Source organism: Halichoerus grypus, chromosome 1 (assembly GCF_964656455.1).
Source record: "Halichoerus grypus chromosome 1, mHalGry1.hap1.1, whole genome shotgun sequence".
Lineage (NCBI taxonomy): Eukaryota > Metazoa > Chordata > Mammalia > Carnivora > Phocidae > Halichoerus > Halichoerus grypus.
Window position 1 is genome coordinate 92,644,486 of NC_135712.1, and position 25,098 is coordinate 92,669,583.

A 25,098-nucleotide genomic window follows, 5' to 3' on the forward strand; every position below is an offset into this window, starting at 1 on the left:
AAATGACATTTGCCTCACTTACCTGACAGAGCTAATGTGAGGTTCTAATTAGAATAATCTATGATGCAGTACTTTTTTAGGTAAAAATAATTGCCGTACATACAGATTATATTCCTGTACTTTTTTCCCCCCAAAGATTCCATATCCTTGAATGATGGGTAAGCTGCATTTAGCCACATTGGCTCGGGTGCATGGTATGATCTTTTAGATTAGAAAGGAGACTGTGTTTTTTCCCTTTCGGTCCCAGCCAGCTCTACATGGGTCATCATTGCTCACTTAGACAGTCCTTCAGTGAGAGGGCATGGCAGGGTCAGAGCAAATGGACCCCCACAGCTGTAAAAACAACTTGAACCACTTGCTCAGGTGACACCAACAGAGGTGCCACCTTCTTAAACAAAGAACCAAATTACAAGCCAACAATTTCTTGATTATCTCATTTTGATCTTTCCAAGGGAGGTTTTGAGGTTTCAAAATCTGTGGAGAGCCAAGATTTGTTTGTTCGTTTGTTTGTGTATACACTTCTTTGTGATTTTGCTTTATTCCAAAAAGAGGACATAAGGTAGCTTACAAAGATTAATATAGCAACTGAAAATTGAAAAAGAGAGAAAATTAAGGAGAAGGGACTATAAAGCAGAAGAGGAAAACAAGACAAAGCCAGGGTAGGGTCAGTTCACAGAATGCCTGCACAACACGGTGCCCAGCGCAGGTGCCTGAACGGGGCCACCAGTCTGACTCTGAGGGCCCCAGCAACTTAGAAAAGAGGCAAACTCGAATGGTTTGAGATTCATGTTGTCCATTGGATACGAGTAACTTTGTTACTCAGGCAGGCGTTCTGAGATAACTGGGAGCCTGTGCACTTGCCTAGTAGTGGTTGAGTAATGAGGTGAATAATGTGTGCGGTGATGTTCCTCCCACAAACACAGTGCTTGGCTCTATTCAACTGTCCTGATAACGTTGTAAAGGGCAACATATGGCCTGACGGTTCATCAGTCACTTCTGCAAGAGCCAGAGCACACTAGTGGAGCTAAGACTTTTCTGCTGGTTAAACTTCATTTAAAAGGAACATTGAAAGAAACAAAAGGAAAGAAAGAGCAACACCATGGCTTTTGTGACAATCAGCCATGAGGATTATTTGTTACAACTTTAAGAAGAATTGAATACTTAAGAGTTAAGGTGATATTCTGCAAGAATTTGAAGAGCCAAAATTCTGCATCATCCATTTGGGATAAACATATAACCTTTGAGGGTCCCCTGAGCAAGGGAACGGGATTATTTCATTTGGATAAACTAACCAGTTCCCATACTTGAAGTACAGCCACACGGCCTCCACTTAGAGGTAGCCTGAGGGGAACACCCAAGGGGAGAACCAAAACTGCCCTAAACAAAATTATTCTTTGGGAACATCCATGGAAGACAGAGGGGAAGAAGATCCCAGTGACCTGTTTCAATAGAGCAAGGCCTGGAAAATTTTGAGAGTGGGCATTATCTATCATCCCCCAACCAGGAAAAAAATTTAAGAAACTTATAAGAACCCATTGAATATCTAATTTTAAGTGATACAACTTGTGAAGAAGATGTAGATGAAAACATACTTCTAGGCAGTTCGGTAAAGGTGGGGCATCGGCCAAAAGTTTTAGGATAGTTGGTTTAAGCCATTCCTTTTTGACAACAGGACCACTGTCATCTGCATGCATAATTTAAATGAAATTTAGAAATGCTTAGATTCTTATTCCCTTATTTTATTCCCCCCCCCCTTTCTTTAAGATGGCAAATAGGTGCCATGCCAATACCAGTCATTGGTGGCTCTCTGGTTAGAAAAATACTATCAAACCTTGTCTATGTTCAGCATAAAAGACCATTCAGGCCCAGAAGGGTTATTTGAAAAAGGCATAGAAGGGTGGAGGGGTGGTCTGAGGCCCTGCCAACCTTTCTCCTTTTCTCTTGCTACCCAGTTGACTGTATTGAGTACAACAAATATCAATGGTATCAGGGATTTACTGGGATTGAGTGGGAGAGAAAAAGTAGAGTGGAACAGAGACCCTGCCCACAAATAGCTTTCAACCTAGATTGTAGAGTAGGGAAGACATACTCAGATAACCATAATGTAAGGCACACTGTAATATAAACTCTAAGGATTGAGAAGACAGAAAATGCTTCCAAAGAAATGTAAGATATTGTGTTGTCTTCTTTTGCCCCAAGTTTCTTACTTGGTTCAGTTCAAAAAAATCTTCTATGTCCCTGCCAGGTTCCCAGCCCCACATGGGGGGCTGCAGGTCCAGTGGGAATCAAGCACAGGCCTTACCTCAACGAGCTGCTTCTAGCAAGAGTCATCAGAGCTTTGTAGAGGTGTCTGCTTGAGGTTGGGGACTTGGTCTTTCTTGGACATGTTTTGGTATGTCCCCCCAAACAGCTCCACGCCCAGGAGGAAAGAGAGCAAAGATTTTTCCAGGAAAGACATTGACATTGAAACCCAGCAGCTGGAAATTGGCAAGGTGCCTCAGAATGTTGGGGAAGTGATTTATTTTTCCAACCTCACCACAGGAACCAAAGCCCTGGCAGATGCCTCCATGTGTTAGCAGCAGCTGATCTGAGTGAGATCATTATTAATTATTAGTCACTTCTGAGTGTCTTTCTCAGAAACTACAGACCCTCCTGAGTTGCCATCAATACTGTGTACACCTTGCCCAAGGACCTGAGTGGCATGTAATTAGAAAACAGTATTGATTCCCGGCAAAGGGGTTGAAAATGTACAAATCCTTCACATAAAAATCAGCTAAAACTTCAAAAGCCTTGATTATTATTCTTATTATTTTTTTTTGGTCAAGAAAGAGACCGATGGTGAGAGTAAAAAAACTTGAAATGTTAATTAAAGTAGGGCTAGTTCCTGCCAGGAGCCAGATCTATACACATAATTATTTTATCCTCTGTGCTAGCATTGATTCACTTGGGTTGAGTGTTGGAAAGATCTCTGTTTTGGGTCTGTAATCCAAATTATTCAGTCAGTTCCTCTGAAGATCTTTTCTACCCATATCTTCCTGTATTATTTTTCTGTAAAATAAATAATCACACATCTGGAGCTTGACTATACCCCCCATTCCTTTCCCTAAACCTGCTTTTCCTCCTCTGTTTCAAACCATCTGCTCTGCCCCTCAACCAGGAACTTCACTCACCCTCACAAGACCCATAGTCCCCAAATCCTGCCTATTTGATTTTGGCCTAACTCTAATTTCTACTTCTAAGTTGGTGTCCACTCCAGTCCCATTAGAAGAGCTGGAAATCTGGATAGCTTTTAGTCTGTCTTCCTTTTGGCTGCGCCTCCATTCTCAGCAGCGGTGATGAACATGGACTCTCCCACTGCCTTTGCTTCACTCATCGGTGCCCTGTCATTTTCTGCCTGCACCCCGAGAATGGCCTAGCCCTGCACTTCGGCTTCCAGTCTTGCCCCCTCCCGTGGCTGTCAGGAGGCCCCTTGAAAATGCAAGTCTGGTCATGGCACTTGACTGCAGAAAGTCCTCCAGTGGCTTCCTGTTGCCTACAATCTAAGGAGGACAAATAATTGTTGATCTGGAAGGGATAGATGTTGAGACTCAAAAAACTATAGCTTATCTCCAAGCCTCAGCAGTCATTGGAAGACAGTAGGACCAGCGGATTGCAAGTGGGAGCCACATTAGGAAGGCCTCCTTGTTTGTGGGTTCTTTGGAGTTTTGAATGTCTGCTTGGTTTAGCTGGGGCTGTGACAGAGAGTTTTGTCCTAGAAATCTCTTTCCCTGGTTGCGTAAAGCTAGCTTGTCAGTGTGATCTGGTCACAATCCATGCTGTTTTGGATAACTCATAGGTTCTCAGCCAGGCAGTGAAGTGCTGTTCAGAATGTTAAAGGGGAATAGACCCCCCGATGGGTTCCCCCAAACCTCATATTTGAGGAAGAAGAAATCCTAATGCCAGCACAGGGCGCCCACACCGAGGGCTGCGGTGCTTCTCGAAAGGAGCGCTAACGGCCTGTGGTATAGGAAAACGCTTTGTGATGTGGGACGGTCCTGAGCATTATGCGATGTTCAGCATCCCTGGCCCCTCATACTAAGTGCCAGTCATGGCCTCTAGTCCCAGAGACCACCAGAAAAACTCCCCCATGCCCCTGCACGTTCCAAATGCTCCAGGGATTGGGGAACAATACTGTCCCATTGAGAAACATTGGCTCCTGTCGTTATTCCTAAGATGATCTCCTTTACTGAGAGCATAATAAAGAGCTGGGTTAATTTGTGATCTTCCTATCACTCCTGGTGCTTCTTCATCTTCTGTAATGACTGAATTCAGACTGTGGAGTTGCATTGCCTAGCTTTGAAATCGAGCTCCACCACTTACTGGGGCATGACCTTGAACATGAAGATGACTTTCAACAATTGCTTAATCTCCCTGTGCTTCAGTTTTCTCATATAAAGTGGGGATAATAAGAATAACTGCATCAACAGATTTTTGTGAAGATTGAATAAGATAAAGTATGAAAGGTGCTGACCACACTCTCCACTGTTGGGGGCATGGTGATTGTATGAGCTAATGATGATGAGTTTAAGGGTCTTACTTGAATGAGAAGTTGAAATTGACACTCACAAGTGACTACTCCAGAAAATAAAGAAAGGCGGCGTGATGTATCAGGTAGGATAATGGACAGCATCAGAGTCAATGAATTCTGTTGTACTCTCGGCCGTTAATTACCATATGGCCTTAAATATGTCACTTAGTTTCAATGGATTTTGCTTTCTCTTCTCTATGACATGTTTGCCCTAGGTGGTGTCGAAAAGACTGAATGACGTGAGCATTGGAAATGTTTTAAAACCCATAGACTCTCATATAAACAGTTGATGATATGCCATTAGTACCACCATCAGCCAATAGGGAGAATGCACTTAACAGCAACCAGGAGGAGTAAACCTGGGGAGTCTACTTGCATGGGGAATGACAGGGTATTTGCATGACACTGAATTGCTCTCTGTCCCCCCATCCTCACCAGCAAGTCCCCCCAAGAGCACAGGACAGAAAGAGCCTTCGGGCACGTAGGCAGCTATGGAGTAGGGCGCACGTCTGCGAATCTGCAGCCCTCGCTGCTGCTTTCCCCACAGCTCCGCCCCAGGCCCGGGTCGCTCATGGTTGTCTGCTTGTGGCCCCACAGCAACAAAGGCGAGAGAAGGAGCTGCGGAAGCAGCAGGAGAGAGAGCAGCGCCGGCACTACGAAGAGCAGATGCGCCGGGAGGAGGAGAGGCGGCGCGCAGAGCACGAGCAGGTACAGCAGGGCCCAGAGCCCACAGATGGCCCCAGCGGGAGCCCCAGCGCCAGCCGTCCATCCGTCCCTGGGGTGTGGTCACCTTCTCTTAGGACTGCTCAGTTTAAGCAGGTTTTTACTCTTTCTCAAGCTGCTATTCTCACCTATTCAAGAAGTCAAACGCACAGCCTTGGCAAAGCCCCCTTGTTACGTTGAGCCTCGCTTCCTGCCCAGGCCCAAGTCCCCTGACATAACCTTGATCTTTGGGTTCTCCCAACCCTGGGATCTACTTTGAAGGTAGCGCCGAAGCATGATAAATGAGCCACATGGTCCTCTTTCATCGCTTCAGAAGGGCTTTTCTGCTCATGCCGTCTCTGGTCTCCATGCCTGAGGCACGGATGCAGGGCCCTCTGTCTTTGTTAGAACCACGATCTGACAGCACAGTGGTGGCAGGGCGGGTCCCTTACAAAGACCGCGCCTGCGGGCGTTCCACAATTATTTTATTCCTGCCGCTTGCACGGGAGCCTCGGAACTTGATAGCATTGTTAATTCCGGGGGGAGGGGGTGGCGCCCATAAAGAGGGAACCTGCAATGAAAAGCTTGAAAATGTAGCTGGGTTTATTAAAACCGAACGGTCACAGCAAAGCACTGAGCCCCCTCGGTCGGCTGTTGCAGGTTCAGGACTTGTGCTTTTGACTGCATTGAAGTGCTTTTGCTTTGGTTCTTTTCCTGTTTGGTGAGGAGGTGTCTGGGGTTTTTTTTTTTTTTTTTTTTCCCTCCTTCCTTCCACACTTTACTTGGCAGCTCTTATCACCTAAAAGAAATTACCGGTTCTTTTTCTCTCTCTTTCTCTCTTTGTGTTCCTCTGAATGCTCTGCTGCTTACCTCTCCAGGAGTACATCAGGCGACAGTTAGAGGAGGAGCAGAGACAGTTAGAGATCTTGCAGCAGCAGCTACTGCATGAACAAGCTCTACTTCTGGTAATGGGAAAGCCGAGGGCCAGCCGCCTGCTCTGTGTTCATCGCGGTGTCCCGGTGTGTGTGTGCCTAACATGCCAGTCCACGGGGGGGGGGGGGGGGGACCCTCCAAGCCTCGTGGACCTCAAAAGTCTCGTGGAAACCCAATACATTTCCTGACCTAGTTGGCCATCTTAATACGTTGGAGACCCTTGTCATGCATTCTTCAGTAACTCCGTCTCTTTGTGAAACTTTAGCCTGAATCCAGGCTTATTACAAGTTCAGGCTGTTTTCGAGACCCACTGTGTTTACTGCAGAGTAATTTTTAAGGTCATTTGCAACATGCTGGAATACAATCACAGCAAAATGCACCTCTTCTGTAAGAACCCACTCAGCTCTGCAGTCATATTTCATTTGTAGACTATTAGCTTTACCCTTACGATGGGAACATTTTCTGTTCCCTGCTTGCTCACACGGCTTCTTCTTGAAGTACTTTTTTGTTATTATTGCCCTGCTCTCCAAATGAGCTGCTTGATACATTTTTTTTAACTGAACTTCTATGATATTTTTTAGCCTGTGCATACACTTGCTAATGGTCTTTGTTGGTCCAAGTTTTGTGAAACAAAAGATGATTTGAGCAATATCTGTAGCTACTTATTTAGTTTTGTACTTAATTGGACATGTCTGAGTGGTTTAATTACTAAACCGGGAAGTAGATGGCTCTTTGCAGGGGTTGTGCACTGACCATCCAGATGTCCTCATTATTGCTACTTTCTTGGTCCCCAGTCAGGGACAAGTCATCTTGCAAGGGGTGGTGTTCTATAGAGATTGCCATTAAAGCAGTAGTGTTTTTGGGAAACGCTAAGCCCCAGCCCCGTGGCACGCCCTGACATCCTTCTGTGGTTCTGTTGGCTTTTCTTGTTATCATCTCTTTCGGCTCCATTGCATGCTTCTCCGGTGCTGGCCAGTGGTTTCCATATGGTGATTTGGCCTTTTCTTTGCTTCTCTTTTCTGGTCCGGGTAGGAATATAAGCGCAAACAACTGGAAGAACAGAGACAAGCAGAAAGACTACAGAGACAGCTAAAGCAAGAGAGAGACTACTTGGTGTCTCTCCAGCATCAGCGGCAGGAGCAGAGGCCTGTGGAGAAGAAGCCACTGTACCATTACAAAGAAGGGATGAGTCCTAGCGAGAAACCAGCATGGGCCAAGGAGGTAAGTGCACTAATGAGTGTAGCCATGTCCTGTTGGCCAGGCTGGTGGCTCTAGTGAGTTCACCCAAGAGAAGCAGAGAATTAAACTAGTGCTACACAATTGGAAAACAATTCATCGTAAGAAGTGCATGCTTTGCTTTTGGAAGAGCCATAATTGTTATTTGCGTAGAGAATTGACAAGGCACCTTAATCCATTAGTGGTTTTTGTTTTTCAGGGATTTTTCTTTTTTTTTAATCTTCATGGATGTAGGGGATTTTTGTAAGCAATAGCAGGAAGTAGAAAAATCATTTTTCCCATAGGTGTCCAAGTGGGTTTGTGGCATGAGGACTTTTAGTGACTTTCCCCTGAAAGAATGTGATTTAATAAAGACTCAGGGAATTTTAAGTTGAATCCTTTCCTGTCTGTACCTGGACCCTGAAAGTGACCATTAGCACTGTCACTGACACCCCGTTGTCATGGTATGAATGGACGCACGGTTGGTCCCAGACCTGTGGTTGTGGTGACCACTTCCGGGATCAGAGGTCATTTGTGTTTCTTTTGCAATTCAACTACTAGAGTGAGGACGGGTTTTCAAGAACTTGGCTTTGTGGTGAGCTGTTTTAAAAGTCTAATTAAAAACTATTTGGATGGTAGGAAAAAAAGGTGATAAGCAAATGGGCAAAGCAAGGAAATAAGATCAGCCAAGATTAACCATCCTCCCAAGAGTCACTGTGTCAGCTCATGTGCATAACAGCCTGGTTTTCTGTTCTGTCATTGTTTGTGGCACCCGGTGATTTCCTTTATTTTCTTGTGAGCAGAGCTACTCATTTAAGAGGATGTTGGTGTTATTTTGTATTTTGTTCTTGTATCTTCAGGTATTTATAGCTAGAGCTCATTTCAAGTATCTAGACTACAGTCTTACCAGAACTAGATTTCTTACATAAGGTCCTATTTTTACAAAAATGTTTTTGTCTTTTTATATTTTTTTATTCTCTTTTATGTACGTATAGAAAATGCTTGCAATGATGTTGCCCTAATGTTAATGATGATTGCTCAAGGGCAGTAGAAACTGCAGGGTATTTTCTTTAAACTTTTTTGTATTCTTATATATTGTTTAAATCTTTTCTAACGATCATGTGCTATTTTTACAAAAATCAAACTTTTTTCTCTTAAAACTTAAAAAACTGAATCTGTAGATAAAATTGTTTGATTTCACATGAAGAATGTTTTTGATCACTTTCCTTTAGAGTCTATAAAGATGACTTGTATTTACCTATGTCTGTAACAGCTGCCTCTTTCTCTTAGATCAATAACTCAGTTTTGTGGTCCTACTCCCAGGTACAACACCGACCCTTTAATAACCCACCTGTTCTTCCAACTAAGCAGAATCACTCTGCTGTTAGACAGCAGCTGACATGCGTCCTGGCTGGCAGAGACATGCCACCTTCCTTTACTGCTAACCCATTTTCTAGCCCTGCCAAGTTGAAACCCTCAGCTAAGCCACACTCACAGCTCCTGATCATGGCAGGTGTTCAGAAGGCTGAAAAACTAGGGTCCGCTAAGCTAATGCCAGGAGCACCTGCAGAAACTAATGATTCCAGATCAAGACTCCTGCTGAAGCATCACTCATGGAAGAAAGGTGGACCCGCTTGTCCTATTAGAGTTGGTCTTGAAGAACAACTGAAGGCTCAGGAAGCCTCAAGGACCATAGTGAGATCCCCAAGGCGATCTCGCTCCCAAGGATGTAGTCCAACTCAAGAGTTAGGATCTAAGGTCATTTGTGTGCCCTCTCCTAACATCTTCAAAGTGACAAGCCCCAAGTTGTCCATCACTGCAAGTAAGAAGGGCCTTAGAGACTCCTGTGGACCTCGAGGCAGGAGGGGCATGAATGCATGCATCCCTCCAAGTACCTCAATGCCTCTAAGAAGTGCTGCATCGCTAAATGACCTCTTCTTGATGCATGACCACGTGGCCCTCCGTGTTCCCAGCCCCAAGCATGAGTTTAGGAGAGGGACACCTACAGAGCTCATTGGAGAAGACCGTGATTCTTTGCAGAGCATCCCAGAATTCCTTCTTTCCCCTGTGCAGCAACCTCATGCACAAATGTACCAGAAAAGGGGGCAAAGCCTGGAGCAGTCCCCACGTCCTTCCTTCCACCTCTACCCAGCACATTCTGATGTGAACTTAATTACTTTGACTCCACTGTTACCTAGTTACTCTTTGTCCTCCTCACTGAGTTTCCTGGCCTATCCTCTCTGTTCAGAACTAGTTCACGGTTCCCGAGCTCTCAGAAGCCATGGCATTCCTGGGGACCAATCTTTGCAGATGTCAGCGAGGTGGTTTTCTAGACCTTCTAACTCCCCTGTGCTTCCTGGCCAAGCTCCTAGCAGTGAAAGAAACACAGCAGCTGAGCGTGCAAACAACCCAGCTGAGTCAGCAAGCACTCCCGATGTGAGGTTCCCTGGCCATCATACAGCTGGGCCACCTCTGGTGGGTGACATCTTCCAAGGTCCCTGGCTTCCTAGCAGCTGGTGCTCTTCTTTGGGCTTCATGCAGTTCCAGACATATGTGGGAACATTCTTTTGGGATTCATATTCAGTCCTATCCTCCTGGGCGTGGTTAACGTAATCCGGCTTCCAACTAACCAATCTATTCATGAAGCAGTTCCCCAGTCTTAGAGTGGGTGTTCATATTTTAGAAGAGAGATGAAACATTTAGATCACAGAATGAGTGACGGTGCTAAATTTGGGATTGGAGTGACTCGTGTACAAATAAGAACAAATAATTGTCTGCTTTGGTTTGATTCATCATTTTCTTAACACCCACTTCTTAAAATGGGAACAAAACCGGGTGTGAGGGTCCTTCTCTTCTTGACCTTTTAATGCTTCCCGTAGCAATGTATGCACTTCTCGAGCACAATTTAAAGGTTTCTTTCCCTATAGCAGTGAGGTAGATGGAGCTGAAAGTAGTTAGACGGCAAAATACATTTCAAAACTTTAGATACAGACAGAATTTCGAGCCCAGCCATATCTTAATTATCAGCCAAGAAAAAGAACCTGAGTCAAACTCTCTTTAGGAGTTAGATAAAAGGTACCCTTTCTTTTTCAAATGCATCCTCTACCAGGGTATGAAATGGAAATTATCCTTGCCAGGGAGGATTGGGCAGCTGTGCCCATGCCACGGGCTTCTGTGATGCAGGGTCCAAACCCTTTTTGCCCCCTGTGCCCTTGAGATACCCCCCAGCCGTCTCCTCCCCCAGCAGCCTCTGTGACTTGTGCCATATTTGTCTTCTAACTCAGCTCTCTACCTCCTCCCCAGGATGGTTTGTCCCTCTTTGGTTACTTTTTCATCCCCTTATTTCTCTTCCTTTTTTCAAATTGACAGTTTTTCATTAGCTGGTGTAAGGTTACAGTGCCTCACCCTCGGTGATTTTGTTGCTTCATTTCGTAAAACATAGTCATCATCGCATTTCACATTAGCTTTCTCATTAATTTGTTGGATGTAATAAGAAGGAATGAAAATACTCTGTCATTTGCAAATCTTGTCGAGCTCTTCCCTCTCTTTGTAGACAGAGTATTCTATCTGTCCTGATTGTCACATTGACTGGGATTTTCAGATTTCAGTCAGAGAGAAGCATTCATGTCTCTATTAAAAGGAGGGGTGGGGGCATTTTCACCCCTTGCAAATTCTCAGCCATTTCTGGATTAGGATGGAAGTCAGATTTGTTTCTGTAAAAACATAAGTATGATATTCTGTTAAACATGAGCAAAATTTGAAGATCTTATTTTTCTCATTACCACTTTTTGCAAGATGGAGATTCCTTTTCTTATAATACCTTTTGCTTCTAATGGGGCAGATTCCTTTTCCTTTAAATGGCATGTGATTGGGTCTGGTAGTAATTGCGTGTGGCCCCCCCCCATATTTTTTTTAATTTTCATCAACACATAGCAGTGACAGAATGCTCTCTCTACACGAATACTGTATGAGATTGTATTTTAATTTTTTTCAACACTCCATCATGTTCTTACTCTGTGATGCATTCCAGTCATCTGGTCATGGTTTTATTTGGCCAATAATGGGCCAAGATGTCTCTTTATATCTCATCAGCCCACTGGACTCTGAAATCCCTGTATGTAAGAACTCCTCCAATTGGTTTCCCCTACTCTACACTGATGTGTGTTTTTTCCCCTTTTTATATGAGTCATTTTATATATGAGGTCCCAGATTACCACTTAGAGAGTGTACAGCTCTGCCCCTTCTTTCCTCGGTTTCTGCTTCGCTCTCTTACAATCTGGCGTAAGAGAGTCCTGGAAAGTAGTAAGGAGTTTGAGTTCAAGTTCTTCCGCCTCCTGGCTGGGTGACCTGGGACGAGTCTCGGAGCTTTCCTGAGGCTCAGCTTCCCCACCTGCACTCCCTGCCTTTCGGGAATGCCCCTGGGCCATCGTGTCTGTGAATATACCTTTGAAACAAGAGGCTCTGTGCAGATACACATGAAATCTAGTCTTCAACACAGTCAAATATTTTGTTTCCAAAGCTACTGTCACCTACAGGGAGTAAGTATTTTGCCTCTGTTGTTTCTGGTTTAGATTTCACAAGGGCAGTCCACATGCAGCCCCATCTCCCTGACCCATGTCTCCCCTTGATACACGCACCCTTCTTCTTGTCCCATCTCAGCTTGTGAAAGGTTTGCCTTAGTATTTTTAAGTTACATGCTCCATCCCCATGAAGACCTATACTATTCTCTGGAGTCATTGGTTAAGAGTGGATATTGGACAAGTAGTCCAGGCTCTTGTCTTCAGATGAGGCTCCATTTTAAGCATTTCACATGACTGAGAGTCTCCCCTGCTCTCAGAGGTGCCTCAGGAGAGGGGATATCCTCAATCTTGCTCAGTCACCATCTGCTCCTGTGGCCTTGCCAAAGAACAATATGACTCAACTCTTTATGTCACCAGTGGATGCAGGGTCCTAAAGTGTCTAATGAGCACTTAAAGGTTATTGGTTGAGTTCTTTCTCTTTCTTCAGTATTGCCAGTAAAAACAAAAGCATCAGTTGTTCGGTTGGAAAAAAAAGGAATTCCCATATGATTGTGTTTAATTCACCATATATAAATCAGCTTTTAAGTAAGACCTTCTAGGCCTTCATAGACCCCATGGATGCTGCATCATATAAAATATAAAAATGCACCCATATGACATCATAAATATATTTTTGCTGTCGACATCTAAAAAATTACTGCTATAATTTTGTTTTGAAATTTTTCTCTCAGCAGCTATCATTCATTATTGCTAAGTGAGACATTGTATGCTATGAATTGCTGTCAATGTACAAAGTAATTTAACAATTGACATTGATATGTTTCCTTTTATACATGTTTAAACACATTTTTATTTATTTTGAGAAATTTTTTGAAATCCTTTTTGAAAACAAATTTATTTTCAGGTCTTCTGTGTTTATATAGCCTTTATGTGTCTCAGAGGCCTTAGACATCACTTCTATAGAACCCCATGGACAACACAGCCAGGCCTGGAGCAGAAGTTTATTTCTTTTTTTTTTTTTTAAAGATTTTATTTATTTATTTGAGAGAGAGAATGAGATAGAGAGAGCATGAGAGGGGGGAGGGTCAGAGGGAGAAGCAGACTCCCCGCTGAGCAGGGAGCCCGATGCGGGACTCGATCCCAGGACTCCAGGATCATGACCTGAGCAGAAGGCAGTTGCTTAACCAACTGAGCCACCCAGGCGCCCCAGAAGTTTATTTCTGAGACCACAATTATGTTCCTTTTTTCTCCCTGTAATGCGGCAACACATAGGAAAGCGTTTCTGCAGAGGTGATCTAAACCTCTCCAAATTTTAGTTTTGATGTTAAAATGATCCTTTTAATAAGGAAAAAAAAATTACTTTTGTACTAAAATTGATCAGTCTGTCCTAATCTTATTCTCTATATTCACTGATAATCCCTTCAAGTATAAAATCTTTCATAACAGATATCTTTTGTTGTCATGGTCCGGCACCTTGACACTCTATGTTTGTTGCTACTAGAGCATTCTTTTTTGGTGGTACTTCTGACATTTGACATCTCTTTGGAACAGGGGGTTGGAGCAGAGGCTCAGCTCATAGATTTATTTTTAGTATCACACAAGACAGATGGAAACATATCTTCATTGTACCCCAGTGTTTAATCACATATATCCTTATTCTGGATGAAAAAAAAAAAAAAACACTTTCTTTTTTTTTGTCTCACTCACTTATCCATCTCCTTTTCAGTTAGTAGGAATAAGATGTAGGTGAATCAGAAGACAGGCCTTTACCCAGTATCAAAATAATCAGAAGGGGCCTGAGCTAGATACACCACCCAGCTTCTCCTTTGTCTGTCTATAGTAGGATGTTTGATTTGCTATCTTTGCTGCAGTCCTCATGCTGTTCCTTTGGTGCAAGAGCAGTGGGCAGCATTCTCTTCCTAAAAACTTTAGGACAAGCTTCTCTTGAGACAAATTATGTAGCCAGATGGCTCATTATTACACCTTTCTCATAGATTTTCAGACTACTTTGGACAAGCTCCAACCCAGGAAATTTCACCAAATTGAATCATCCTGAAATAATTTGCAAAGCGTAACAATAGATTATTTATACCACATATTTTAGAATGGTACAGCCGGACACATACGAGTGGTAGGATTTAGTATGTAAACCAGCTGATAGAAGGCAAAGGAAACTTTACTAGAGGTACATTAGTAACAGTTATTCACAACTAATTGAACTCATTAAGTGCCTATGAAAGTCAGCCCCTCAGTTTTCTGCCCTGTTCATTTCCCATGACAGCTCTTGAGCCCGTGTGTCCTGTGGCAAGAATACCTCCTTCATTGGAAGCTTGCTGCTGGCTCTTACCAAAAGAATTCTTTATCTCAAAGATGGTTTCTTTGCTCAAGATGGAGTCTTTTTTGACTCCACCCCTCAAGGCAGACTTTTTCTAGTGCTGTCCTTAATGTGCTGCCTCTAAGTGTGTGTTTAAAACTGAGTGTACTTTATAGCTTAAAAAAATAATAATGGCAAGTAGTCTCCACTCTGAATATCTTTGGTTCCTGACTGTTGGGTAACAGGTGGCTACGGTTTGGATAGCCAGGTATTTATATGAATAATTTATCTGAAAATTTGTCTGAAAATGTGTCTGAATCTCTTGGGTTCCTTAGCTCAGACAGCAAGGGGCTTGGACTGTGGGAGTTTGGATGGTGAGGGAGGTGCTCGTACATGTGATCTTGCTATTAATGATCTTCAGTGGAAATAAGAAAAGGGCTAATATTTGACCAATTCCAGTGGTCTGGAAATAGTCACTTTCTTTTCAAGGAGTGAAGTATTTAGAAAAGCAATACCTTGCATGGCTTGCTCTCAGTTGATCTGCCACTGTCTTGGTGGGACTTTCTCTTCTTTCTGGTCTCAGCTCAAAACTGGCTTTATTCTTTTCTTTTGCTCAGTGCAACAGCCAAATAACGCCTGCTGATGTAATACTTTGCCCACACGCATACACAAAGTATACATGTTTTGGTTTATAGATCTGGCTTTTGGTAGCTACCCTTGTTTGGTGTGTGTTAAGCTTCTGAGACCTGAAGTCTCAAAAGCAAAGTCAACTGGGATGCCAACCGTATGTACCCTGCACAGCCATGGGGGGAGAGGAGACGTTGAGTTACCCCTGAGTAGAAGTGGGGGGACGGTCTTCTATTCTGCAGCATACCTTATTATGTTAGAATGTTTGTAGTTAGTATGAGGGCTTAAAAACAGACTTACTCTGTATAGGAGACAGAGTCTGCCTCTAATCTTTCTTTTTTTAAAAAAAGGATTTTATTTATTTGAAAGAGAGAGAGCACAAGCCAAGGGGAGAGGCAGAGGGAGAAGCAGACTCCCTGCCAAGCAGGGAGCCCGATGTGGGGTTCGATCCCAGGACCCTGGGATCATGACCTGAGCCGAAGGCAGACTGAGCCACCCAGGCACCCCTGAGTCTGCCTCTAGAAAGACTCAAAATGAAATAGGAAGGATGGGAAAGAATAGCTCTTTTGAATTTTTATTTCAAATCAGGCAGTGAAATGAATAAAGAGTTCCATACAGATATGTCTTGAGTTGCATGTGGCTTCCGGGACAGGCACTTGGAACCCTCATCAGTGAATCAGCAAAGGGAGTTCAGGCTCACACTGAAGAGTCATCAGGGTGGGTGGGCTGCCTGGCAGGTTTGGAAAATACAGCTGCCAAATTGACCTGAAAGAAATAAAGGACAGGATGGGATGGATCTGAAAGAAAAGTCCTAGACCTCTTGAAGTTGTCAAAGATCTTAAATCATGCCTTGCAGTGTACATCTTGTTCACTGAAATTTCCATTTGGAAATAGCTTCTGTGACCGTCTGTCTGCTGCAGACATGAACTGAGGGGAATCTTCCCCGTAAAAAGGGCATTCCCTGGGACCGTGAGCCTTTCCTGTGGAACCCTTCTGATCAGTTACCTGCTTTGGGCTCAGAGAGACTCAGCAAGAAAGGGGATGACAAGGGCAATGAAGTGGCCCCAGAAGAGAGAGGGTTGGAGGTGGGGAGAGAAGAGGGGAAGGAGCAAGAAGAAATGCCACGCAGGGACAAAGAGGGAGAAGGTGGGGAGAGTGAGGCAGTGGAGTCCAGGCTGGAAATGGAAAGATGTATTTTAGGGAGCAGGGAGACAAGTGAAAAGAAAGAGGGGTCCCAAAGAGGGGAAAAGAAACAGTATAGGATGTTTGAAGACAGGCCAGCTCATTAAGGAAGCGCCTGAAACAGCCGCTTGCCTATCAGTAGGGAGGAAACTCAGGGTGAGTGGTCTTCCCTCCCCTGGCCCCTGAGTCAGCTCCGAGCAGTTTTCTGCTTTCCTCCCGAGGCGTCTCGATGCCCACCCTATTCCCTCGTCTCCCTCACTGACTCAATGGCTTTGTGACCGATTGGCAAGATGATATCCAATCAGTGCAAGGTAAACTCTTAAGCAGGTCCCAAATTCCCAGCTAACTGAAATAGCACAAGAATCTGGGGATCAGAAGGATGGTGGGAAAAATGCGTTCTGCGTTTTTTGAGCTAGTGTTTACTCCGACAGAAAAGAGCTTTTTCAAGAGTTCTCGATGCACAGCAGGTATGGAGAGTCTGGGCCCCTTAAACTGAATTGATCAGAGGGACACAAAAATGGCTGTGCAGGTGACTACAGATAATCCTTAGGAGGCAGTAAATCAGCTTCTATCCATCTAGCCACTGAAGCACCTTTCTTTCTTTCTTTTTTTTTTTCTTTTTTGGCTTCTAGGTAGAAGAGCGGTCAAGGCTCAACCGGCAGAGTTCGCCGGCCATGCCTCACAAGGTTGCCAACAGAATATCTGACCCCAACCTGCCCCCGAGGTCGGAGTCCTTCAGTATCAGTGGAGTTCAGCCTGCTCGGACACCCCCCATGCTCAGACCAGTTGATCCCCAGGTACATTCTCCCCTTTGTTCCATCGGCCGTTTCAATAGGCTGTACAGTTAAGCTCACTAAAAGAATAGGGGATTGTAACTTGGATTCATACGTAGGGCCGGTCCAACAATGACCCTTAATACAGAATCTGTAGTCATGGAGGAGAGCCCACTGGATCTGAAGAGTGAGGGGAAGGGGTGAGAAAGAAAAAAAGCGCCCTCCTTAACTTTGAGCCAGCTGCAAGCTCACTTCTCGATAAACTGGCCTCTCCGGAGACCCATGGGAGTGTCTGCAAAATAGCAACAAGCATCCTTTTAGTTATAATTGTCAAGCTAATATTCATATAGATATCTGTCATATATAAACTATTATATTATCTTTTGTTCATTGGGATTTGGGCATGATCTTTAACAAGAAAAATAAAATGACCTTGGATAAAATTGTGTCTCCTAAGCCAGTGGTTTCCAGAGGGTGGTCACTGGATCATTAGCATCAGCGTCACCCGGGAAGTTGGTAGAAATGCAGTTTCTCTGGTCCACCTCAGACCTCTGATCAGCACCTCTGCGGGTGTCTGGCAGTCTGCGGTTTAGCAAGCCTCCAGGTACCACTGATGCACTCTAGGACTTGAGAGCCACTGCTGTAAGCTATTTAGAAAAGAAAAATGTTACTCCACTCCAGGACAAGCTTCTGGAGGTTTTAGAGGACTTCTGAAATTGTAAACACTGAATGTGAAATAAAGTATGGAATTTTATGAAAAGTAAAGGTAATGGTACAACTGGTTTCACCCAAATGTCTTTGAAAACACTTTTAAAATAGGTTTGTGTGTTGTGCTATATTTTTAAAATATGCTTTATTTTAATATTATTATTATATTCATGGTAATTAACATTAATAAAAATGTGATTGGTTACAGTTCTTTCCTGGTTGAAGCATAACATTCACCTGAAATAGACCTTGAGGATTTTCTTTGAACTCTAATTAATAACATTTCAGATTTCAGACCAAAGAGGGTCTGAAGAAGTGAAGGCAGGGCTGCTCCAGGGATAAGACCTCAAGGGCAAAAGGAACAGGGCCAGGCTGGCGGAAGAGGGCCGTAGAAATGCTCCCCAGTGGTCTGGCATTGAGATTTCAGACCAAAGAGGGTGTGATAGGTCCCTTGCACAAAGCAGATATTAGATTAGTATTTATTGACTTAACAGTTTAATTTAGAAAGTACTCTAGATGTTTCCCCAGCCGAGATTTATTGACCGCATTCCACAGGCCAGGCACAGTGTAGACTGAGAGATCCCATGCCAGACATGGCTTCCATCTCCAGGGAGTTTACCTTCGTGATGGAGGAGGAGATGGTAACAATAAAGCGTGAGCAGTGTTAATGGTCAAGAGCACTCTGAACTCTTGATTTGGTGATCTGTCTTAAAGAGCCACATTTCTACCCAAAGACAGCATGTCTTCCCTGCATGAACAATATCAACGCATGCCAAATTATGGGGCTTACACCTCTAAAAGAACCATCCTGGTGTGGAGAGATAGGTAAGATCATGCGTGGTAAGAGCCAGCTCACCAGAAAACAGAAGAGCGTAGAGTTAGGTGTATGGACCAGGAGGTGAGTGATGGTTCCAATCCGGGCTCCCGCACGTATTAGCCCTGTGATCCAGGTTGTTACCCTCTCTAGACCTTCCAATTTCACGTGAAAAAGGGTGAAAATGATTGTATCCCCCTCATGGTGGATGTAGTGAGTTCATAAGAAGTAAGATAGCCAGAGCAATTCTTGTTTTACGAGCAATGGCACTCTCTAAAGTCAAAGTTAAGGGGTTTGAAGGAGGAAGCTGATAATATTAGAAGAGTGCTTGTAAATATATTATACTGCTGACTAGTAAATGTCCCCTGCAAATTGCTATTATTATCATCACACCTATTTCACTGACTTCTTAGCAGTCCAGAGTGAATCAGTTAATTTTGGCCAGGCGCCCTGGGTCAGCCCTACACATGGCTGTAAATGGGAAATTTGGAAGAGCTTCTGAGGGCATGTTGGAGACAGCTATGATGGGCTCCGTGTCCTCTAGTTCTTATCTTCTGCTCTAAAATGGTATTTTCCCTCCCACTGAATGAGGTACTGGCTGATCTGTTTTTTCTTCTAATAATGTTGCTCTAATGTTGGTTTGATGTTTAGATTCCACATCTGGTAGCTGTAAAATCCCAGGGACCTGCCTTGACCGCCTCCCAGTCAGTGCACGAGCAGCCCACCAAGGGCCTCTCTGGGTTCCAGGAGGCTCTGAACGTGACCTCTCACCGCGTTGAGATGCCGCGCCAGAACTCGGATCCCACCTCCGAAAACCCTCCTCTCCCCACTCGCATCGAGAAGTTTGACCGAAGCTCTTGGTTACGACAGGAAGAAGACATTCCACCAAAGGTAATGGGCTGGCATGCTTTTATCATCATCGCTCTCATCATCATCATTGTTTATTATTATTATTATCTCTATTCCAGACCTTTTATAGTAATGAGGAACATGAGAATGCCAAAGCACCACCCCTTCTCATGTTTGTTTTCCTCCTCATTCCCAAGCTAAGACTTGGATTGTCATCGATCACTTCTGACCTTCATTTTCCCAACAAAGGGAGGCTCAGGTAGATTGAATGACTTGGAAACATTTTTCCTGTATCCAGAATTAGAACTCTTAACCTCAAGCATTCCAAACCTTTTAAGAAACAGAATAATGGGGGTGCCTGGCTGGTTCACTTGGTAGAGCATGTGACTCTTGATCTCAGGGTCATGAGTTCAAGCCCCACATTGGGCATATAGGTTGCTTAAACAAACAAACAAACAAAAAAAAGTGGGGGGCACCTGGGTGACTCAGATGTTTAAGAGTCTGCCTTTGGTTCAGGTCTCAATCTCCAGGTCCTGGGATGGAGCCCCATGTTGGGCTCCCAGCTCAGTAGGGAGTCTGCTTCGCCCTCTCACTCTGCCTCTCCCCTGCTTGTGCTCTCTCTGTGTCTCTGTCTCTCAAATGAATAAATAAAATCTTTAAAAAAAGAGAGAGAGAAATGGAATAATGGATATTTTCATCACCGACTGAAACTACATCTAGACAAATTGAAAACTTGCAGATAAAAAGTAGAAAATTGATTTATTCCTACTTTTAATAACACAAAGTGAGACTGGATTGCAGGTGTTCAGAAGATAGTACTGCTCTTAAAATTGGCTCTGTTTAAGGAAAGCTCCTTCTAGCCCAGGTCATAATTTAACTCCTGAGCATAAAACTGTAGGGTGAAATGACTAGCCATCCACTGGACAGAGTAATCCTGGAGTTGGTTTCTTTTGGGTTTTTGTTTGTTTTTATTTGTTTGCTTTTTACCTATACCCATTTTTACTCATTCCAAAAGTTGTCGTGAAATGTGGCCATGCATCTTACTATAGACATCCCGGAAGTATTTCAAAATACTGGAGAAATTTTTGCATTAGATTCTTCCTGGCTCAAGATTCCCCTTTCTCTTGAACTTAGCATAGGAGGTTTGACAAATGGAATCTCCCACAATTTCCAGAGATCAATGCCATTGTTGACTCCAGGGAAAAAAGAGTACTTTTCACCCAGTGATTTTCAAATATTTTTCCTCCTTTTCCACTCAAAAGGATATTATAGCAGGATTTCCATGATTTTGGAAATGAATATAGCTGATTATGACTTTTTGTGTTGGTGCTCTCCTTTTGTGGAAGCAAGGATGCCATCAGAAAAGGTTTGTTAGGGAGCAAAGTTCAATGTCGAAGACAGGACAGGCAGGGGAGCAGCATGAGAGCTGGGAAAACTGAAAACGGACAGTATTGGTCCACTCTCTGAAAACATGCAGGCATACATTTCTAACTCCAGGAGAAAATTTGACATCCGTGCAAAGATTTTAGGTTTTAATAATTTGTTAAACTCTTCTCTACATCTATTTAAGTTTACAAAATGAAAAAGGAGAAAAGGAATATTTAATTTGAGCAGGTGGGAACCCTGATTGGGCCATTCTGCTTCTCTTCACTGGACTCATCTTTCTAGGTCTTTATCTTAAAATGTATTATAATAACCAGTAAAATTTATATGAATGTTAAATATCACTTAACATATTAAACAATAATATTACAGCAAAGCACATTTTTTAAATATCTAGTACAAAATACAAGCCCACTTTAAAAGAGCCCCAAGAAATGAATGAAAATTGAAGCACCTGACAAATGTTTAACCCAACCAGTTTTCACGAGCTATCCACATTTCCATTTCCTGGTCACTTTTATAAAGTAAATATCATTCTCTTCCCTCATTTTGGACCCCTTTAGTACACTTTCATTATTAAATTTCACTAAAAATGTTTAATAATTAAAAGTGAGGCATACTTGAGTTCCACCTTAGGCTCTTGTCAGATAAGCTAATAATGATATATTTTCCTACTGTGTGCCTGATGGTGTGCACATAGCCTTTTTGAAGACCCTGCCGGTATCTTCAATATTAATCTTGTTTTGTGTTACATTTGCAAATTGACCTTCCAAAGCACAGTGTTTGGGAGGGTTGTTTCTAATTAATGACTACAAGTTGATTAGGAAGTGGGAACACTTAGGGTCCATTGAAGTAGTTTCTCTGAGCTCCCAGGCATGTGGCTTATGTCCCAAGTTCTAGCCTGATACCCTCGTTTCTCACCAGATTTCATCATTTCCTTATCTGTTTATCAGTTGGGGTGGAGCTCAGCTCATCTGGATGACTCTCATCTGATGCAATTTCTAATGATCAACTAAGTTAATGTATCCCAAAGAAATTTCTGGTATCCACCACTCTTACACAAGCAAAAGGAGGGCAACTATTTTAGCCCGGTGAATCCAAATAATTAGCTTGGTCTGCTTTTTAATTTGTTTTTAAAATTGAAGACCATTCTCCTTCATGATCGCTGAATGTGCCTCAGTGCTTTTTGTGTGATTTTGTTTCGGGAGTTAAAGATTTCTTTGAAAAATGAACACCGTATCTTTCCCGTTTCTGATAGTTTCTGTAACTCCTAGTAAATTTTAGGAAAAGAATAGCCTCTTTTCAGGAAGGAGCCTAGGGGAGCTATTTTATGGAAAATATTTCTGATTTCTGGTTTTTCTTTCAGGTGCCTCAAAGAACAACTTCTATATCCCCAGCATTAGCCAGAAAGAATTCTCCTGGAAATGGTAGTGCTCTGGGACCCAGACTAGGATCTCAACCCATCAGAGCAAGGTAAGGTGAGGAAGACGGTCAAGGTGAAGGAAGAAGCCCCCACCTGTCATTGTCATTATTGCTTTCCTAAAAAATGTATTTGTCCTTTTTTTTCACTTCAGAGGCATGTTGACTGGCCACTTGGACTGTAAGCTTTGGGGGGCCAGAACATATGCCTTTTATTTCTTCAGTAGCCTTTCAAGAGGTCAGTGTACAGTGGCAACTCATGAATGAATGAGTGAGGGGGGTTGAAGAAATGAGACAGCCCAGAAGCCAAGCAGGTATACCTCACTTGACAGTTTTTAAAATTGGGGGGTAAAATTGCAAATAGAAGTCTGATTGGAATGCCCCAAGCCTTTATTTCGGAGATCATTTTGTGAAGTTAACACAACAAGATGGCCTGGTTTGAGGTGATTTTCAGTCAGCCTCAAGTCAAGAAACGTGCCCTGGGAGCCAATAAGACATTACAAAGTCAGAGGCACCTGGGTGGGTTCAGTGGGTTGGGCGTCTGACTCTTGATCTCAAATCAGGTCTTGATCTCAGGGTCACAAGTTCAAGCCTCGTGTTGGGCTCCACGCTGGGTGTGGAGCCTACTTAAAAAAAAAAAGACATTACAAAGTCATTGCCAAAGAAATGCATTAGTGGCCAGCTGCAGAGCTTCCTAGCTTGGCAAATTACAAAAAGACTGTTTCTTAGCAAGAAATCACCTCTCTGGCATTATGGAGGGTCACTGAGATACAATTACGCTTCCACTGCTGCTCTGTGCGCTCCTAGAATTTTCCATCAACAATGGATATTCCTACAGTTAGGAAACCACATCCACCTACCAGTTGGTGTAGAGGTCTCAAGAAGATCTGGAAAGTAAACAATATCTTTACTGTATACGAGCTGATTTTATGTGATAACAGATGCTGTTTGCTGCTCTCATTCTTTGAGCTTCCCTCAGATTTTTCATGATGAATACACTGCTTTTTAGGATGAACTGAAATAGCAAATGGTCTCTGCTGAGACTATAAAAAGGATGAGCTTGGGCAGGCTGTTATATTCTTCTTCACTGTGTTCATAAGAGAAGGACTCTCCCTTGCTAGTAAGAACGAGAAACTGGAAGCAAAGTTAGGATGATTTGTACCTATCTTTAATATATGGAATGCTTTTGATCGTGACGCTCTAATTTTCCTCTTCACATGAAGAGCTTTAGGAAGAGGTCAGTCCATAAATAAGATGGAACTGTACTAAGCACATTAATCCCTTTAGGGCAAAGAAGTTAGCCAATACTGAGTGGGATTGCCAATTGCAGGAAGCTCTGAATGAGCCATTTTTTCCCAGCGACTTGTCAGCTTCACCCTGAGCTGGTGTTGCTAAGCAGCGCTGAGGAAGACCAGAGAGTTCTGTGACCAGGAGCCGAAGGAACAGCAGCCCTGGGATTGCCGGTGTGAACTTTGTCAGTCCCCCTCTTCGAGCAGCAATAAGCCCCCAATTATCAGCGCTTCTTAAATCTTTTGGACCCTGCCCTCAAGGCTCTGTTCATTCCATCAGTCGCTTAGAATTTTAGCGGCTGTAAATCAAGCGTCATTTTGACCGGAAGTCTTTTTTCCTTCTATCAGCCAAAAAGAAAGAGCACTATCATTATATAATCAAATAAAAAGTAGCTCTTTGTTCCCGCTGAAGTGTTATTTTAATGACATTAGGCTCGAGATAGTTGGCTTTTGATGGTCAGTGCCTTGTCAAACATGAGTTTTTCCCTCAGAACCACTTAAATTTGTACTTTGTCCAAAGAATACAGACTTTGTGAGACAGCTAACATTTTTCTGCTTACAGAGGAGGCACAGAGGGAGGGAGCCAAGAGGTAATAATTATTTACCTACAATGAAAGTCAGAGGGATTGTGGGAGGGGGGATGGAAAATCCGCATCTCTGCCATGTGCAGTAATCCTACCAAACACTCTGCTGCTTTTTTTTTTTTTAAGATTTTATTTATTTATTTATTTATTTGAGAGAGAAAGAGAGGAAGAGCTCAGAGGGAGAGGGAGAGGGAGAAGCAGACTCCCCGCTGAGCAGGGAGCCCGATGTGGGGCTCGATCCCGGGACTCCAGGGTCATGACCTGAGCCTAAGGCAGACACTTAAACTGACTGAGCCACCCAGGCGCCCCCGAATACTCTGCTTCTTGCGATCACCTATCTCCGAGTGACCAACACTTCAAATGTGAATTAGATTTTGCAACTGTAGATTGGATTGCATTTGTTAAAGCTTCAGGATTTGGTTTATTTACTGTGATAGAGCTAGCTTTAGGTCACCTTTGCTTCATAATAAAACACCCTAAAACTCAGTGGTCCGAAATAGTAACAATTTATTATTTCTTGCAGTTCTGTGGGCTGGCTAATAAGTTTTTCTGCTGGTCTCACTTGGGCTTACTTAGGCAGCTGCACTGAGCTGATGGGACAGCTGTACCTTCATGGGCACTTTACTGTTTACCGTTCTCAGGACAGCCTCCCCGCAGGGAAAGCCCCAGTGCACAAGCACTTGTCAAGCCCTTGCTTGCACCATCTTTGCTGATGCCCCACTGGCAACCACAGTCACATGGCCAAGTCCTAAGTCAATGTGTAAAGGAAACAAACAAGGCCATAGACAACGGGAGATTTGATTGGCTGGGGGCATTACGATAAAGCAGACTCTCCTGTTTTATACTGGTCTTAATGAAGTTCTCATAGTTCTTTTTGTACCATCTTTCAGGCAGTTGTCCATCCATAAAGCCATAAAAAGTGATTGCTTTTAAATAATTAAATCCTTTACAATGTTTATAAGCCATATTTCTTATAGTTGGTCAATATTCCTTTTTATCCTCCCAGCCCTTTTCCTTGAAATGATCCTCAAGGTAGAGTGGGAAATTGGCAAAGTAAAAATGGATCCCAAGAAAAATCACCCATGTAATAAAGGAAAAATCCAGGATGTTTTGTTGTTACTATTTTTCATTTGCTAAATTCAGCAAATGTATATTGAGGACCTGTTGTGTGAAGGGCCGCATGGGACCTTGAGACCCAGTGACTCAGCCAAGACCACCT

General features: G+C 43.3%; 1 protein-coding gene across 5 annotated transcripts in view; it reads left to right on the forward strand.

The window, feature by feature from the left end:
* The window catches only part of TNIK (TRAF2 and NCK interacting kinase), a 382,741-nt gene that overhangs the window by 306,645 nt on the left and 50,998 nt on the right, over positions 1-25,098 (forward strand). For 3 of the 5 annotated variants that reach the window (XM_078069267.1, XM_078069253.1, XM_078069254.1), the window contains exons 13-18: positions 5,165-5,275; positions 6,148-6,234; positions 7,235-7,423; positions 16,693-16,857; positions 19,007-19,246; positions 21,954-22,060. In XM_078069267.1, the coding sequence (XP_077925393.1) occupies positions 5,165-5,275; positions 6,148-6,234; positions 7,235-7,423; positions 16,693-16,857; positions 19,007-19,246; positions 21,954-22,060 (899 nt within the window). The remainder of the gene's footprint in view (positions 1-5,164; positions 5,276-6,147; positions 6,235-7,234; positions 7,424-16,692; positions 16,858-19,006; positions 19,247-21,953; positions 22,061-25,098) is intronic. The other 2 variants (XM_078069258.1, XM_078069265.1) reach the window with 1 other exon arrangement.